The sequence below is a fragment of the Oryx dammah genome, unplaced genomic scaffold (genome assembly GCF_014754425.2).
Source record: "Oryx dammah isolate SB20612 unplaced genomic scaffold, SCBI_Odam_1.1 HiC_scaffold_5, whole genome shotgun sequence".
NCBI classification, from domain to species: domain Eukaryota; kingdom Metazoa; phylum Chordata; class Mammalia; order Artiodactyla; family Bovidae; genus Oryx; species Oryx dammah.
Window position 1 is genome coordinate 15,194,959 of NW_024070189.1, and position 16,309 is coordinate 15,211,267.

At 38.8% G+C, this 16,309-nt stretch overlaps 1 protein-coding gene across 1 annotated transcript in view; it reads left to right on the forward strand.

The window, feature by feature from the left end:
• Nucleotides 1-16,309, forward strand: part of ELL2 (elongation factor for RNA polymerase II 2) — a 76,049-nt gene that overhangs the window by 15,305 nt on the left and 44,435 nt on the right. Inside the window, exon 2 of the mRNA XM_040241484.1 lies at nt 7,655-7,702. Within this exon, the coding sequence (XP_040097418.1) occupies nt 7,655-7,702 (48 nt within the window). The remainder of the gene's footprint in view (nt 1-7,654; nt 7,703-16,309) is intronic.

Consider the following 16,309-nt stretch of genomic DNA (forward strand, 5'->3'; position numbering starts at 1 on the left):
GTTGAAGGAACACGTAGGAAGTAGAAATAGAGAGGAAAGTGTTTACAAAACAGACTGGAAAAGGTTAACAGTGCTGAGCCACAGTTGGGAAGTAAAAAAGATGAGACTTGTTTGGTCCTATAGTTGGAGCTTCTGCTTTCTATGTGAGGAATTTGTTTTGCTTTGATAGAACCACTGCAAAGTGGTATCTGAGAGAGCTTTTGCTAGCTATTTGAATGAGGAGCATTTGGAAGGAATTGAAGGAAGGGAAGAATTGATGCTTTTGAACTGTGGTGTTGGAGAAGACTCTTGAGAGTCCCTTGGACTGCAAGGAGCTCCAACCAGTCCATCCTAAAGGAAATCAATCCTGAATGTTCATTGGAAGGACTGATGCTAAAGCTGAAACTCCAATACTTTGGCCACCTGACTCATTTGAAAAGACCCTGATGCTGGGAAAGATTGAACGCAGGAGGAGAAGGGGACAACAGAGGATGAGATGGTTGGATGGCATCACCGACTCAATGGACATGAGTTTGAGTAAACTCCAGGAGTTGGTGAAGGACAGGGAGGCCTGGCGTGCTGCAGTCCATGGGGTCGAAAAGAGTCAGACACAACTGAACTGACTGACTGACTGAAGGAAGGGAGGAAGGCCTTTGTTTAGGTGCTTGGTAATAGGGGCCTGGAAGCAGGCTAGAAACTTTCAAAGTAGGAACTGAGCTTAATTTGAGGGTGTCTGGGGCATGCGTGTGTATGCATGCTCAGTCATTCAGTCATGTCTGACTCTTTGCCACCCCGTGGACTGCTGCCTTCCAGGCTCTGTCCATGGGATTCTTCAGGCAAGAATACTGGAGTGGGTTGTCATTTTCCTCCTTCAGAGTCTGGGGCATGTTGGCCCCAAATGATGACTGAGAGCCCTGAGCCACCTTTGCTTCGTGTGTGTGTGTGTGTGTGATATTCAGACCTTCAGCACATTTTATTCTTTCTTGGGAATATCTCCTCATTCCACCATCTCCTGTTTGCTCCAGATGAAGTCATACTAATTTAAGCCTTTATCACCAGAGTGTTCCTAAATGAAACATCCCCTAGAGCCGATATCTAATCCTTTTCCCTAGCCCAAATCCATCGCTGTCTATCTTTCTTACATGTGACTGAAAGAGCTGCTTTCCCTGAAACAATTTCTTTTAGGAACTCACTTTCTTATTCCAAAAATCAGAAGAGCCTCCAGTCGTTTATCCTGTCAAAGGCAAGACTTAAAGGCCACCCCTAAAGGAGTAATGGAGGGGGTTAAGGTAGAACTAGTTCACAGGGTGGTAAACCTATGAAATTCTGAGGTCGGAAATTTAAATTACTGTCCTATTTATGGAGTAGTGGATAAAAGTTAAAACTGAAGACACATTTTGAGGTTAAGAAGAGATTAGCCAGGGATCACCAGGTCCAATTCTCGTCCTTTATGTCCTGTTTCACACGTGAAAGGAAGCTGCACACATCCAGAGATCTGCCCTCCATCCACACACCACCCGTTCCTGTCTCCTTGCTTTTTTGCTTCTGTTCAGTTCAGTCGCTCAGTCGTGTCCGACTCTTTGAGACTGCATGAATCGCAGCACACCAGGCCTCCCTGTCCATCACCATCTCCCAGAGTTCACTCAGACTCATGTCCATCGAGTCAGTGATGCCATCCAGCCATCTCATCCTCTGTCGTCCCCTTCTCCTCCTGCCCCCAATCCCTCCCAGCATCAGAGTCTTTTCCAATGAGTCAACTCTTCGCATGAGGTGGCCAAAGTACTGGAGTTTCAGCTTTAGCATCATTCCTTCCAAAGAAATCCCAGGACTGATCTCCTTCAGAATGGACTGGTTAGATCTCCTTGCAGTCCAAGGGACTCTCAAGAGTCTTCTCCAACACCACAGTTCAAAAGCATCAATTCTTCAGCGCTCAGCCTTCTTCACAGTCCAACTCTCACATCCATACATGACCACAGGAAAAACCATAGCCTTGACTAGACAGACCTTAGTCGGCAAAGTAATATCTCTGCTTTTGAATATGCTGTCTGGGTTGGTCATAACTTTTCTTCCAAAGAGTAAGCGTCTTTTAATTTCATGGCTGCAGTCACCATCTCCAGTGATTTTAGAGCCCAAAAAAATAGAGTCTGACCCTGTTTCCACTATTTCCCTATCTATTTCCCATGAAGTGATGGGACCAGATGCCATGATCTTCGTTTTCTGAATGTTGAGCTTTAAGCCAACTTTTTCACTCTCCTTTTTCACTTTCCTCAAGAGGCTTTTTAGTTCCTCTTCACTTTCTGCCATAAGGGTGGTGTCATCTGCATATCTGAGGTTATTGATATTTCTCCTGGCAATCTTGATTCCAGCTTCTGTTTCTTCCAGTACAGCATTTCTCATGATGTACTCTGCATATAAGTTAAATAAGCAGAGTGACAATATACAGCCTTGATGTACTCCTTTTCCTATTTGAAACCAGTCTGTTGTTCCATGTCCAGTTCTAACTGTTGCTTCCTGACCTGCATACAGATTTCTCAAGAGGCAGGTCAGGTGGTCTGGTATTCCCATCTCTTTCAGAATTTTCCACAGTTTATTGTGATCACACAGTCAAAGGCTTTGGCCTAGTCCATAAAGCAGAAATAGATGTTTTTCTGGAACTCCTGCTTTTTCCATGATCCAGCGGATGTTGGCAATTTGATCTCTGTTTCCTCTGCCTTTTCTAAAACCAGCTTGAACATCTGGAAGTTCTCGGTTCACGTATTGCTGAAGCCTGGCTTGGAGAATTTTGAGCATTACTTTACTAGCATGTGAGATGAGTGCAGTTGTGCAGTAGTTTGAGCATTCTTTGGCATTGCCTTTCTTTGGGATTGGAATGAAAACTGACCTTTTCCAGTCCTGTGGCCACTGCTGAGTTTTCCAAATTTGTTGGCATATTGAGTGCAGCACTTTTACAGCATCATCTTTCAGGATTTGAAATAGCTCCACTGGAATTCCATTACCTCTACTAGCTTTGTTCATAGTGATGCTTTCTAAGGCCCACTTGACTTCACATTCCAAGATGTCTGGCTCCAGATGAGTGATCACACCATCGTGATTATCTGGGTCGTGAAGATCTTTTTTGTACAGTTCTTCTGTGTATTCTTGCCACCTCTTCTTAATATCTTCTGCTTCTGTTAGGTCCATACCATTTCTGTCCTTTATCAAGCCCATCTTTGCATGAAATGTTCCCTTGGTATCTCTAATTTTCTTGAAGAGATCTCTAATCTTTCCCATTCTGTTCTTTTCCTCTATTTCTTCGCATTGTTCACTGAAGAAGGCTTTCTTATGTCTTCTTGCTATTTTTTGGAACTCTACATTATATCTTTCCTTTTCTCCTTTGTTTTTTACATCTCTTCTTTTCACAGCTATTTGTAAGGCCTCCCCAGACAGCCATTTTGCTTTTTTGCATTTCTTTTCCATGAGGGTGGTCTTGATCCCTGTCTCCTGTACAGTGTCATGAACCTCATTCTGTAGTTCATCAGACACTCCATCTATCAGATCTAGGCCCTTAAATCTATTTCTCACTTCCACTGTATAATCATAAGGGATTTGATTGAGGTCATACCTGAATGGTCTAGCGGTTTTCCCTACTTTCTTCAATTTAAGTCTGAATTTGGTAATAAGGAGTTCATGATCTGAGCCACAGTCAGTTCCCGGTCTTGTTTTTGTTGACTATATAGAGCTTCTCCATCTTTGACTACAAAGAATATAATCAATTTGATTTCAGTGTTGACCATCTGGTGATGTCCATGTGTAGAGTCTTCTCTTGTGTTGTTGGAAGAGGGTGTTTGCTATGACCAGTGCATTTTCTTGGCAAAACTCTATTAGTCTTTGCCCTGCTTCATTCCGCATTCCAAGGCCAAATTTGCCTGTTACTCCAGGTGTTTCTTGACTTCCTACTTTTGCATTCAAGTCCCCTATAATGAAAAAGACGTCTTTTTTGGGTGTTAGTTCTAAAAGGTCTTATAGGTCTTCATAGAACCATTCAACTTCAGCTTCTTCAGCGTTACTGGTTGGGGCATAGACTTGGATTACTGTGATATTGAATGGTTTGCCTTGGAAACGAACAGAGATCATTCTGTCATTTTTGAGATTGCATCCAAGTACTGCATTTCAGACTCTTTTGTTGACCTCATGATGGCTACTCCATTTCTTCTGAGGGATTCCTGCCTGCAGTAGTAGATACAATGGTCATCTGAGTTAAATTCACCCATTCCAGTCCATTTTAGTTCGCTCATTCCTAGAATGTCGACGTTCACCCTTGCCATCTCTCGTTTGACCACTTCCAATTTGCCTTGATTCATGGATCTGACATTCTAGGTTCCTATGCAATATTGCTCTTTACAGCATTGGACCTTGCTTCTATCACCAGTCACATCCACAGCTGGGTATTGTTTTTTGCTTTGGCTCCATCCCTTCATTCTTTCTGGAGTTATTTCTCCACTGATCTCCAGTAGCGTGTTGGGCACCTATTACCTAGGGAGTTCCTCTTTCAGTATCCTATCGTTTTGCCTTTTTGTACTGTTCATGGGGTTCTCAAGGCAAGAATACTGAAGTGGTTTGCCATTCCCTTTTCCAATGGACCACATTCTGTCTTTTTTTTTTTTTTTTAAAGCTATTCTGAAAAGACAAACTTCAAGGAAAAGGAGTGCAGCACTCCTTTTCCTTGGAGTTTGTCTTTTCAGAATTGCTTTAAGAAAAAAAAAAAGATCCATCTTTTCCATGAGCCTTTTCTCTTTTCTAGTATCTCTTCTAACCTGTACTTTTCTCCTTTTTGAGAGTCCTTACTGCACCTCCCAGCAGTACTTTACCTAAAATTTAATTATTTTCAAACGTTCTCCAACTAAAAAGTGAACTCTGTGCATAAAGGAGCAAGCCCCCAAACTTTTGGATCTGCCATAGCAGATGTGTGTGGAGCCCAAGATAGCAGGAAAAAATAGTATGGCAAAACAGGAGGACTGAGTCCTAGATTACGGTCCCAGCTTAGTTATTAATGTGACACATGGGCCCTTGTGGTTATATAGCAGGAGGTAGGTGGGCAGCAACTGGATTATCTCCAGATTCGGAATTCTGGGATTCTAGTAGCGTGTGACTGCCTAACTGAATATGGTGAGAGGGGAAGGAGAAGAGACTCTTAAGCTAAATTTACGGTTGTGAGTCTGGAGAAACACCCTGACCAGAAAGTAGGAAAGAGGTGCCAGTTTGGTGAGGGGCAGCGGTAGGTTGTTGTAGTTGAGTCACTCAGTCCTGTCCAACTCTTTTGCAACCTCACAGACTGTAGCCTACCAGGCTCCTCTGTCCATGGGATTTCCCAGGCAAGAGTACTGGAGTGGGTTGCCATTTTCTCCTCCAGGGGATCTTCCCAACCCAGGGACCCAATCAGCGTCTCCTGGAGAGTTTGGCAGGCAGATTCTTTACCACTGAGCCACCAGGGAAGCCCAGGGTAGTTTAGTGTTTGCCAATGTTACTGTCTCTGAGAGTTTCTAATGCACATATCCTGGGCAGTGATAAGTTGCAATTTTTGGAGAGATGCCAAGTTGAGGAATCCTGAAGAGATTCAGAGTCAGTCACCAAACAGACAGGGTGAGCCTCCAGGAGAGAGTGGATATACCAAGAGGAAAGTGAGGGCACTAGGTTTTGAAATGAAAGGCGTGATCAAAGGGCTTAGGAGGACAGGTGTCTCCAAGTGTGAAGAAGTTGTGATATCCAGTGGAGAAGTGAGCAGTTTGAAAGTGGAGGAAAGTTAGCATTTTGTTTGACCAAGAAGAATTGATGAACTTGATAGACAAGTTCAAATTCCAATGATGAGCTGAAGATAACCTCTCTTCAAGGAGTCAGGAAGGAAAGTGTCAGAGGAGATGTTTAGGGTTTGTGATTTGAAGAGAGAGCAGGAGGCGGGGCTGATTTAAGTATTCTGGAAGGTAGAACCGAGACCTCTGTTACCTAAACTGGAGGACCGCCTACTTCCCCACATGAAGGGAGTCTCCCCAGGGCTTCTGCAGGCAAACTGCCATTACTTCTGGTAGAGGGTTGGGTGTGGAATGTCCGTTTGGGTGAGGCTTTCTCCCTCTAAGGAAATTCAAATTAGCATTAATCTATATTTTATATTTTCATAAAAGACCATGAATTAGAATGAATCACTACAAAAAATTGTCTCCCACACCAAGAAATAAATTTTGTCAAGCAGTAGTACTTTGATTCTGCTGATAAATCTAAAGTTAAATTATCTTTATGGTGGTAGAACAATGGTAATAATATCTACTGTGTTTTCTCCAAGATGATGTTTATCTATTTTTATAAATAATAATAGGACGGTTAATGCTACCAGTTGATTTTCTATTCAGATGATCTATCTTTTAAAGTACTTATCCTTTCCTTATTTCTCTCTAGTTTGTTGTGATACTGATTAGTAAACTTTTAAATCTGCAGAGTTTTGGGAAGTAACTGATATCAGTAGTTAATGTGGAGGTGCTAGGGAGGGGCACATGGGTGCCTCTGTATTTTTCTTTAAGGTAGAGTTGAGACCAGAAATCCCTGCTTCTGTTTTTGTGCTTTGAATTTGGGTATGAGGGTATGAAGACTAGCTGATGTGTTACTATTAAAATGTTATCCAAATCTGATTTCCCCATGAATTTCTGTTACCAATTTGGGAGAGCATTCCCATAGTAGTGAACTAGTCCCATACTGGTGATTTTGGGTACGAGAAATTATGCCTGAGACTATGGTAGATATTTACAGTTACAGCTTTTCTTTTAAATACATAGCTCTATGAGCAGATATTAAAAGTTAGGAAGAGGACAAAGTCATAATAAAACATTGTTCTAGAAATTATATTATCTTAATGAAAAGCTTGTAATGGAACTGGTTACTTGTTTGACCCTCAGCTAAAAACTCATCTCTGGTAAAATGTGAGAAAATGAAGGAAGGAGAGGGTGGGATATACAGACAGAGTAACCTGGAAACCTACATTACCAAATGGAAAATAGATAGACAATGGGAATTTGCTGTATGACTCAGAACTCAAACCAGAGCTCTGTAACAACCTATAGGGGTGGAATGGGGAGGAAGGTGGGAGGGAGGTTCAAGAGGGAGGAGACATAGGTACTCCTATGGCTGATTCCTGTTGATGTCTGGCAGAAACCAACACAATACTGTAAAGCAATTATCCTTCAATTTTAAAATAATTTAATTTTTTTTAAATGTGAGAAAATGGAAAACCACAGTTCATCCTCAGATATTTTAATTTTATACTAGCATCCTGTTAAGGTTTTGCAAGATTCCTTTAATTATCTCTAGCTTTCCTCCACCTCTTTGAAAAATATATCAAGAAACTAAGCAAGAATATTTTATCATGTAAAATTGAATTAGTACACTAATCATTTTTTGCCAAATCATGTTAGTCATTTTCAAAAACCTGATTAGCTACACTGCCAAAAGATACCTCGGTTGTACTGTCAATAATAGTGCAGTGTCATTTATCAAGCCAGCTTAATATAATGACATATAAACCTAAGTATGTAATGGAAAGGTTTTCACAGACTATAGCACTGATCAAATGCATAGATTTAAAGTTTAAACGTTTAGTTCTGTGTCTAGTAACCAACTTTGATCTGTTTGTTTCTTATGTTTCTTTTAATAGAATTTAATTCCTTTTCGACCTTCAATTCAATTCCAAGGGCTCCAAGGGGTGAGTACTCTTATTTAGCAAAAAATCTAATCTTACACAGTATTATATTTAACTCTTAAAATTTGTTTTCACCTGTGCCTCTTAATATATTAATAACATCAATCATATTTTGTGACTAAATGTAAATTTATGATGCTTTTAAGACTTGAGTTATCTTCTTGATTTATTTAAAAAGTAATTCAGATAGATACTGAGAGTAGTTATTTCCAAGTCATAGCTACTTGATCTTTTAACTTTTTCTTTGAAGTGTAACATACATCATAGTGTTAAGAGATTATATTTTATTTACCACAATTAAGCAACTGAAAAGAATCATTAATTATAGGCAAGTTATGACTATGTGATTGTTGTTAATATGAACAAACTTGTTGTCTATGGACTTTATTTCTTTGATCGTACATACTAAGAAATAAAATATATATATTGAAAATTGAGTTTTTCCAGTACACGGAATAAACAAAGTATTGTCTGTTTTATTGATGCACTTAAAAGTATAATAAGTGATAACCCCTAATAAAATGGACTGATGAATTTTGTATTTGTAATAGATGATACACTTCACAGGAGTAGTGTCAATATTATTTCATAATTATTATTATTACTATTAAATTTTAATAAAATGGTAGACTCAATCATTCCTTCACGTAAATTAATACGCATTTCTAAATTTGTCTCTAATACTATCTATAGTATGGAGATTCGGACTATCTGTAAATGGATTTGAGAGCTGTAGTGAAAGGGCAGCCTGGCGGGGGAAGACCCTGTTCCTGCTTATTATAAATCTATATGCTTGAGAATTTTTATGTCACAAAACGCAAAAATTCAATGTGAATAAATAACAATCTTTTTAAACTTCATAACTTGAAAACATTTCAGGAGTCAAGAGATTAGTTGTATCGTTCAGCACCAACTAAGAGTACTTCTAAATCTTGTGATATCCTAACATGAAGGAGATGTTTGTGTGTGGATGTCAGAGGTTTGCTTCTACATGACAGCTTTATAATGAAGTCCTCTTTTTTCTCCCCCAGTAACTGAGTGTTCATGAATGGGATCCTAATGAAAACAATTGTTCTTCTGAATTTTGTTTTATAGCTTTTTAGATGGTCTTTACTGCATGCTGATTCTATCTTGAGATACTAGTTTTGGTTGTTCACTTAAGGCTTCTTGAACTTTCTTACAAATTTCAGTGGCATCAGTAACATCTGAAGGGATGTTCTAGAGGCAGGAATTCCTGAGCTCAGCCAGGCTGCCCATTTCAGTGATGGGTTACCTAGGAAGAGAGGACAATACTCAGAGGAAGAGAGGAGGGTTTGAACTCCTTTTCCCTCCCTAGCAGCTGACAGCTTGTTTGGTGTCTGCTTCTTCCCTCTTCCCATAATTCTTCCAGTTGGGAAGTGGAGGCCAGGGAAATGCAAGTGAAGGATATTTTCTTAGGAGGGACTAGGTTAGACTGAATAATGAGGAACCAATGTGTGCAGGCTTCCAAGCTCTTGATTCAGAAATGTAGGTTTTAGCAGTCTCAGAAGGACTATGGTTGTATGGCATACCTGTTACCCCCAGGCCCTAGGCACCATTACCAAGCAGTCAGTTTCTATTTGAAACTTCGGCCCTCCTTTTCTGAAATCTGCTACCCACCTCCCCCAAGCTTTCCTAGTTTTCCAGGCTTCCCCAGTTTATCTCTGCAAGCTCCATTCTTCCTACTCTATTGTCTGAGTAGAGTTCACTGATAAAAGTAATTTAGGTATAAATAACTGATGGGTTTAAATCTTAATGGGCATTTGAATTTTAACAGATAAGCTTTTAACCAAATGAATGGTTGTTGGAGTTGGAAGGCTGGGAGTGTGGGGGGAGGGAGTACCTCAGAAGGCACTCAGAGCTGGAGGACACTGGGTCCTACCTTGCGTACTCTGGGCTCTGTCTTCTCCGTCCCCCACCCCCCGCCGCAGTCCCCTTTTTATTATTCTAACTGGGAACAAAATATATGGACTCAGCATTGTTTCAGAGCCTGCAGCTGCATTCCAGCCTCCCCTCCCCCCTTCTCTTTGCAGAGCCCTCCCCGTCCCTTTGGGACTTGGTAAAAACAAAGAGTCATTGCAGGGGAGGGAGTGGGTTGGCACAGCCCACAGGGAGGACACAGAGCCACGAATGTGAGGGTCTTCTGTACAGTGTTCCTCTGTTTTTCTTGAGAGCCATGGTAATTTAACGTTGCCGGTGCTGATTGCTTTAAAAACTCTCTAAAGAAGTGTCCTTCGAGAGTTTTCCTATGTGGAAAATGTTTGGGACTCAAAATTGGAAGGTTTTAACTTAGATTGCCCACAAAAGGGTTTTTCTTAATGAGAAATTTTAGTTGTCTTCTAATACAGGGTTCCAGACGCTTTGAAAGTTTTCCTAGAAAGAAGGTGCCAAATCTAACAAATGTACAGTCTTCTCATCAAATGTGATTGAAAATGTAAATTAACTACCATGACAGTGTCCTGTGTAGACATATTTGAAATAGAAATGAAATGTTGTCAATGCATCATTTTAAAAGTGAACATTTAGTGTCAAGATTATTTCCTCTTTCCCTGATCCTAAGCACTGCATGGTTATGCTGTTTCTTGTTACTAATTATAGGATTTTCCGTCTTCTGTTAAAAAGTCAGAATTTGGGTCTTAGCAGGTTAGCTTTTAAGCATATTTACTTTTGTGCCTGAACATGTTCTCTTAAAGTTTTCTTCTAAAAAAAAATGCAGACTGGACCATTAAACAAAATATAGCAATATGGTCTTAAAGAGGAAAATTCTGAGAATCATTGATTACCTGGATTTTTATCATCACAGTTGGGCAGCATAAAAAATGTAAATTGTGTCTTTCACACTTCATCTCACCCTTTACCCTCTGTGGAAGAGAGTACTCAGGAAATTGACTGGTCGTTGAAGGCATTCTATGAATTCTGAAGAGACGAAATATCTGTGAGGAGCAGTTGACTGTGTTTTTAAAACTCATGAATATCAGGAGCTGAATAAATCAGCCTGGAATACCTTGTTGACTTTTAAGAGTATGGCTCAACCAATTATCCTCTAATCCATACCTAGGATATTCATAACTAAAGGTTTACTATTGCGTAGTAAATGCACAGAATTATGCATTTTTGTGGAAAAGATAGAAAAGGTAGCTTTTCTAATTGGTAGAAAAAGAAGCTGGTAAGATTCACTACAGTACTGAAATGTTCAAGTTGCAACATTCACAGGGGTGTATTGGCATAACACACACAGTTTCCAAAAGCTGCATGCTTATCATTGAGCAAGCTCTATCCAAATCAGGTTAGTTCTGTCTCATATTTTAACTAGATACTGAAAACGTGGTAGATGAAAAATTTCCAAAAATGTGTGTTCCAGTAACATTTTAAAAACTAATTACTGTGTATTTTTATGTTTGTTTAAAATTTCTTATCTAAAGACACACAGCTGAAGGAGACAGCTGTACTGCCTAGGTCTTTACACTGCCAGGGAGAATTCTCCCTACACTGCACAGCTCTCAAAGGAGAGGTGCTGGAAGCAAGTTAACTCAGTATTTTCAAGTAATGGCAGTTGTTACTGATGCAATTATCTACTAACATAATTATTCGATAAACTATAAACAGGTGCCTAATCAGTGGGTGCACTAATAACTTTATTGTTCCATTTGTCTCTTAGTTATTACACACACATTCTTTTAGTCCTTAGTGATGCCAAGTACTTTGCTTAAGTGCTTAGTGGGCAGAGATACAGGGATGGGTAAGATACAGGCTTTGCCCTCAGGGAACTCGTGACAAACACATACAGACTAATACTCAGGAAAGAATTAATAATGTAGGACTTAATCCAGACCCTCCTCTGTGGAAACAAGGGACTGTCAGGAACAAGGCATATGTATTTCTGATTGGTATGAATCAGCATCTTAAAGCAAAGGTTTCAGAAAAAAACAAAATACTGTATCCTGGAAATAGGTTTATAAAATTCCAGAAGGTCTATTAAAATCTGTGTACACCCTCTTACGCAAAAAAGGTATGTTTTATAATTCAGATAGACTCTGAAATGGAAAGGTTTTCCACAGCAAATAGTGGCCACGTCTGCTGGCCTGAGGCAGCCTTGCAGAGTGGACTTGCCCGTGGCACCAGGGACTTCTGTGCAGGGAATGATTGTCCCAGGGCGGTGAGAAAAATGTTAACTTTGTCCCAGTAAATAGGATTCCAGACTTCAGTATTAACTCAGTATTTGTTATGAGGATGTTGTTCCAAAATTCTCTCTAATTTAATTGCTTGCTTCAGACTCAGCAGTCCCAGAGGCTTTAGCAAGTAGAAGCTGCATGTGTAATTTAGAAATTAACCTTAAGATGACTGAAAATTTTAAAAATATTTTCTGTACGTACCACCATGTCATGTTTCCTATAAAATACTGAGTCACACACACTTTACCAAGGAGGAGCAACAAAGAGCCAGCCAAACAGGTTTTAAATGTATGCCTTCCAAAAAAGGCACAGTGACCTTCTGTGGATGAAATCGGCATTGAACTGCTAACTTTGAAGGCTTGAATGGTGTTAGAATTTTTACAGTAGAGCCATTAACTCTAAAGAACAGAGTTGGATTTTTTTTTCTTCCAAACTTAGCAAAGCATTCAGAAATATTTTGTTAATTACTTGTTTTCCTTTTGGGGGTCTAGAGAGAAGATTGGTTTTGAAAAACTAAATTATACAGTATTTGAAATTAGTAGGCAGTTTCAACCCACCTGCAAATACTTCCCCCAGACTACCCTTCTCTAATCTACTTGATACCCGGGAAGCAAAGATAACTATCTGCTTGAAACAGCAGCAAAGATAAAAATAAATCCCCAGCACTGCCATTCCTTCTCCGATGATATGCCTGCAGTCTGCTTTCCCTTGCTGTTTTTGGTTTGGCTGGTCCACTGGTTTTGCCAACAGTTGTGTTTAGTGAGTCTGCTCAAAGGTTGCTGACTAACAGCTTACCCTTACACATTCAGCTCCGAATGTAATTAATACTAAAAAGATTTAATTTTAACATTAAAATTAAATTCTTTTGTAATGGCAGTTCTGGTTTAAAATTTTTTTTTAATATTACAGTGGTTAACATGTGTAGGTAACATTTTGATGTCTGTACTGAATTATACCTCATTAACCACACATTGGGCTTCCCGAGTGGCTCAGTGGTAAAGAATCCTAATGCAGGAGACACAGGAAATTCTGGTTCTATCCCTGGATCTGAAAGATCCTCTGGAGTAGGAAATGGCAACCCACTCCCGTATTCTTGCCTGAAAAATTCATGGACAAAGGAACCTGGGGTTGCAGAGTCAGACATGACTGAGCACACGCACTGCAACCATATGTTAATTTATTAAGGTGTTATACAATAATAAATTACCCAAATTGAAAGAAATATTTCACTTTGGTATATATCAGAGACCACAAAGGAGCTGAAGACTAAGTCATCCAGCTCTGTCCTTCATCAAACTGAAGTCACTTTGGAAAGCAGCTATTGGAACTATGATTGAAATCTGAACTTGCAACCAATACCATAAATGGCATTCTTAGCAGTTAGTTAAGCTTCCAGTCTTCATTCGGCAAGCTTTTGTGAATATTTGCTGTGTACCAGGCACCATGGTAGACAGGGTGTAGACCTTGAAATGCCAGCTCTTGTTCCTGACACCACCTATTTGTCAATAAAATCTGCCACTGATGGCTTTGCCTTTTTGTTTCGTTTCCCACCAAAAACCGAAACTTGTGAAATTTAGTTGCCTATGTTACAGACATAGTCACTTTAACAGCACTCACTTATTTATGTTTGAAAAGTAATCATCTTTAACCATCCTATAACACCTACAGTTCTTATAGCTAATCCACCCCTAGATTTGAACCACAAGCAGTAATTAAATTTCTTTTGACCTCTTACTATGTGCAAGGCCTTATCCTTATAAGAACATGCTCTATTAAAAAGAAAAGCCAAAATTTAATGCAGGAAAAACAATTTAGCAGAATATGTGGAAGCCTTAGATCTTATTTCAAGCAATATTTAACACAGCAACAAAATTACTATATATCACTGATTGCAAGGCATTTCTTAACCTTTAAAATCTTTGGAATTAGAAACGTATCTCATTATCAGCAGCATCTTAGTGGTGTGTCAGTTTGTCAGCATTTTATGTTATGCAGTGGTACATAAAATCATGGATAGCCATACACTTGGGCTGGCATCTTAGATTCAATTAACGGTAGCAATGCAGTAGAAATATTTAGAGAGTTGCTGTATTCTGCAGTAAGATTTTATCTAACTAGAATCTTTTCAAAAGTTTTCTTTCCTGACCTCACCCTTGACAAGTTTGCTTATTAGCTCCATATGTTAGATAATCTGGAGAATTTATATGGAAGGTAAATGTTTATAACCGTTCTTGAATTGTGATTTAACTGGAAAGAACAAGGTTCTCAAACTTATTTTTAGGCTAAAAATTTTAACTTATAAAAGTAATTTGCTTTGAAAACAAGTTTAGAAGAAAAGAATTTTACTGACTTAAAGACTTAAAAAGCCCATATAAATGCTTTGAGTCTAATGAATTTGCCCTTACCAGGCTAGGAATTTTCAAAATCTCTCTTAACTAGTCTTATAATTTGTAGTATAATAAATGCATAGTCATCCATTATTTTGTTTATAGACTCCAGTTTTTTTTTTTCAGTAGTTTTATAACTAAAATTTATTGAATATTTATTACGTGCTAAGACCCCTATTCTAAGCACTTTTACACATGTTATTTTCATTTAGTCCTCGATACGATCCCGTGAAGCACATACTTGTATCTTGCAGGTGTGTTAACTCTGGCTTTAAAGTTAAACCACTGGATAAAGCTCATAGCATTAGTGAATGAATGAACCTGCACACAGTCTAAGCATCTGATTCCAGAGCCTGTTTTCATCACTGCACTGCCTTGCCTGCCTATAATAAATGTTCAGTGAGCATTTTATTCTCACATTCAGAGAAACATTTGTTGAGTATCTCCCCAGCCAGGAAGAGAGTGAGTCAGGGAGGGCTCAGAGAGGTAGGGAGGTGTGGCAAATATTCCCACTGTCTTAAGGAGCTTGAATTTCACCTTGGAGATCAGTGTTTCTTATCTATAAAATCTCTCTAAGGGTCAGTGATTAAAAGAATATGCACAGATGCAGGTATGCATACATTCTGTTTTTTGGACAAGGTTCATAACTTTCATCATTTTCTGAAGGGGACCACCAATCTCCCCAATAGAGAAAACTACTATAGTAGATGCTTTCAGCACATTTAGGAACAAGTCACAGTAAGGAAAAACATTTTGCAATGTGACCCTTCACAGATATAGGTATACACATTCAAACCGCTAAAAAAAGTTTCACAGCACTTTATTTATAATTTACCAATGTATTCTGACATGTTCTATTCTATTTCAATTTAAAAGAATCCTGGTCACAGCTTACTAAAATTATGTCATAACTTTCCAATGGGTCACAGTCTATAGTTTAAAAAACACTACAAGAAATTATCATTCCCCCCCCCTTTTTTTTTTTTAATTTTAGAAATTTTAGCCAGGGAGTCAGGTGACCAGATATGCATTTTAGTTTGTTTATCCAGTAGCTACCTTATATTGCTTATATATGGCAAGGAAGGAAAGGAAGGTGTCAAGGATGATGTCATATTTATGATGAGCATTTCTTTGAATGGTGAGGCTATTATTCAAGATATAAAATAGATGAAAGAATAGACTGAGGCAGAAGTCATGGAGTGTTTGGTTCAGGACGTGCTGTCCATGAGGTGTTCAAATAATAACTCTGTACCTCGTTCTGTCAAGATGGATCTGTCCAGGAGACATTGGTAATGGGGGATTTGGAAGAAACGGTTTTTTTGAGAAACAGTTCGAAAAGACGCTTTATAGTGCTTAATTACACTTGACAGTCCAGTAGTAAGAAGAAAAAAAGATGTATTAATAGGTGGAATTCTGTTATTAAGGTCTATTAAAAGAGTTACTTTTTTCAATTGTTAGGCAAAACTGGTTTAGTTTTGAACATTTACGAGTGTTGATACTTTTAATTCTTAACATTTATGAATTTTGAAGTTCCTTTTGCCAAATTTTTTTCACACTCGTTAAGAACAATAACAGGCTAATAGAGATAAACCGTGGCATATTGATTATCAAAGAGTACACAAGTAAAAAGCAGTGACTTAGAGCTCTGGCAGTATGGCCGTGAAAACTCTTACGTGGGCAGAAGTCTACCTATGGTATGACACCATTTGTGTAAAGTTTAATAACAGGCAAAATCAAACTGTATTGTGTAGGTACACATGTGATTAAATTGTTAAAAACAATAAAGGAATGGTAATCACAAAAGTTAGAATAGTTGTTACCTCTGGTACAGAAAAGCAGGCAGGGATAGGAGGGGAGCACATGGGTAGATTTGTTATTGCTAATGTTCTCTTATGTTGGGCAGGGAATCCACAGGGTTTACTGTGTTGTCAGGCTTCATAACTATCAAGCTGTATTGATTGTGTAGAAACAAATGTTACATAAAGTTCTTGTTATCATTAACTTTAAATATAGTAATGTAAATACATATCTTT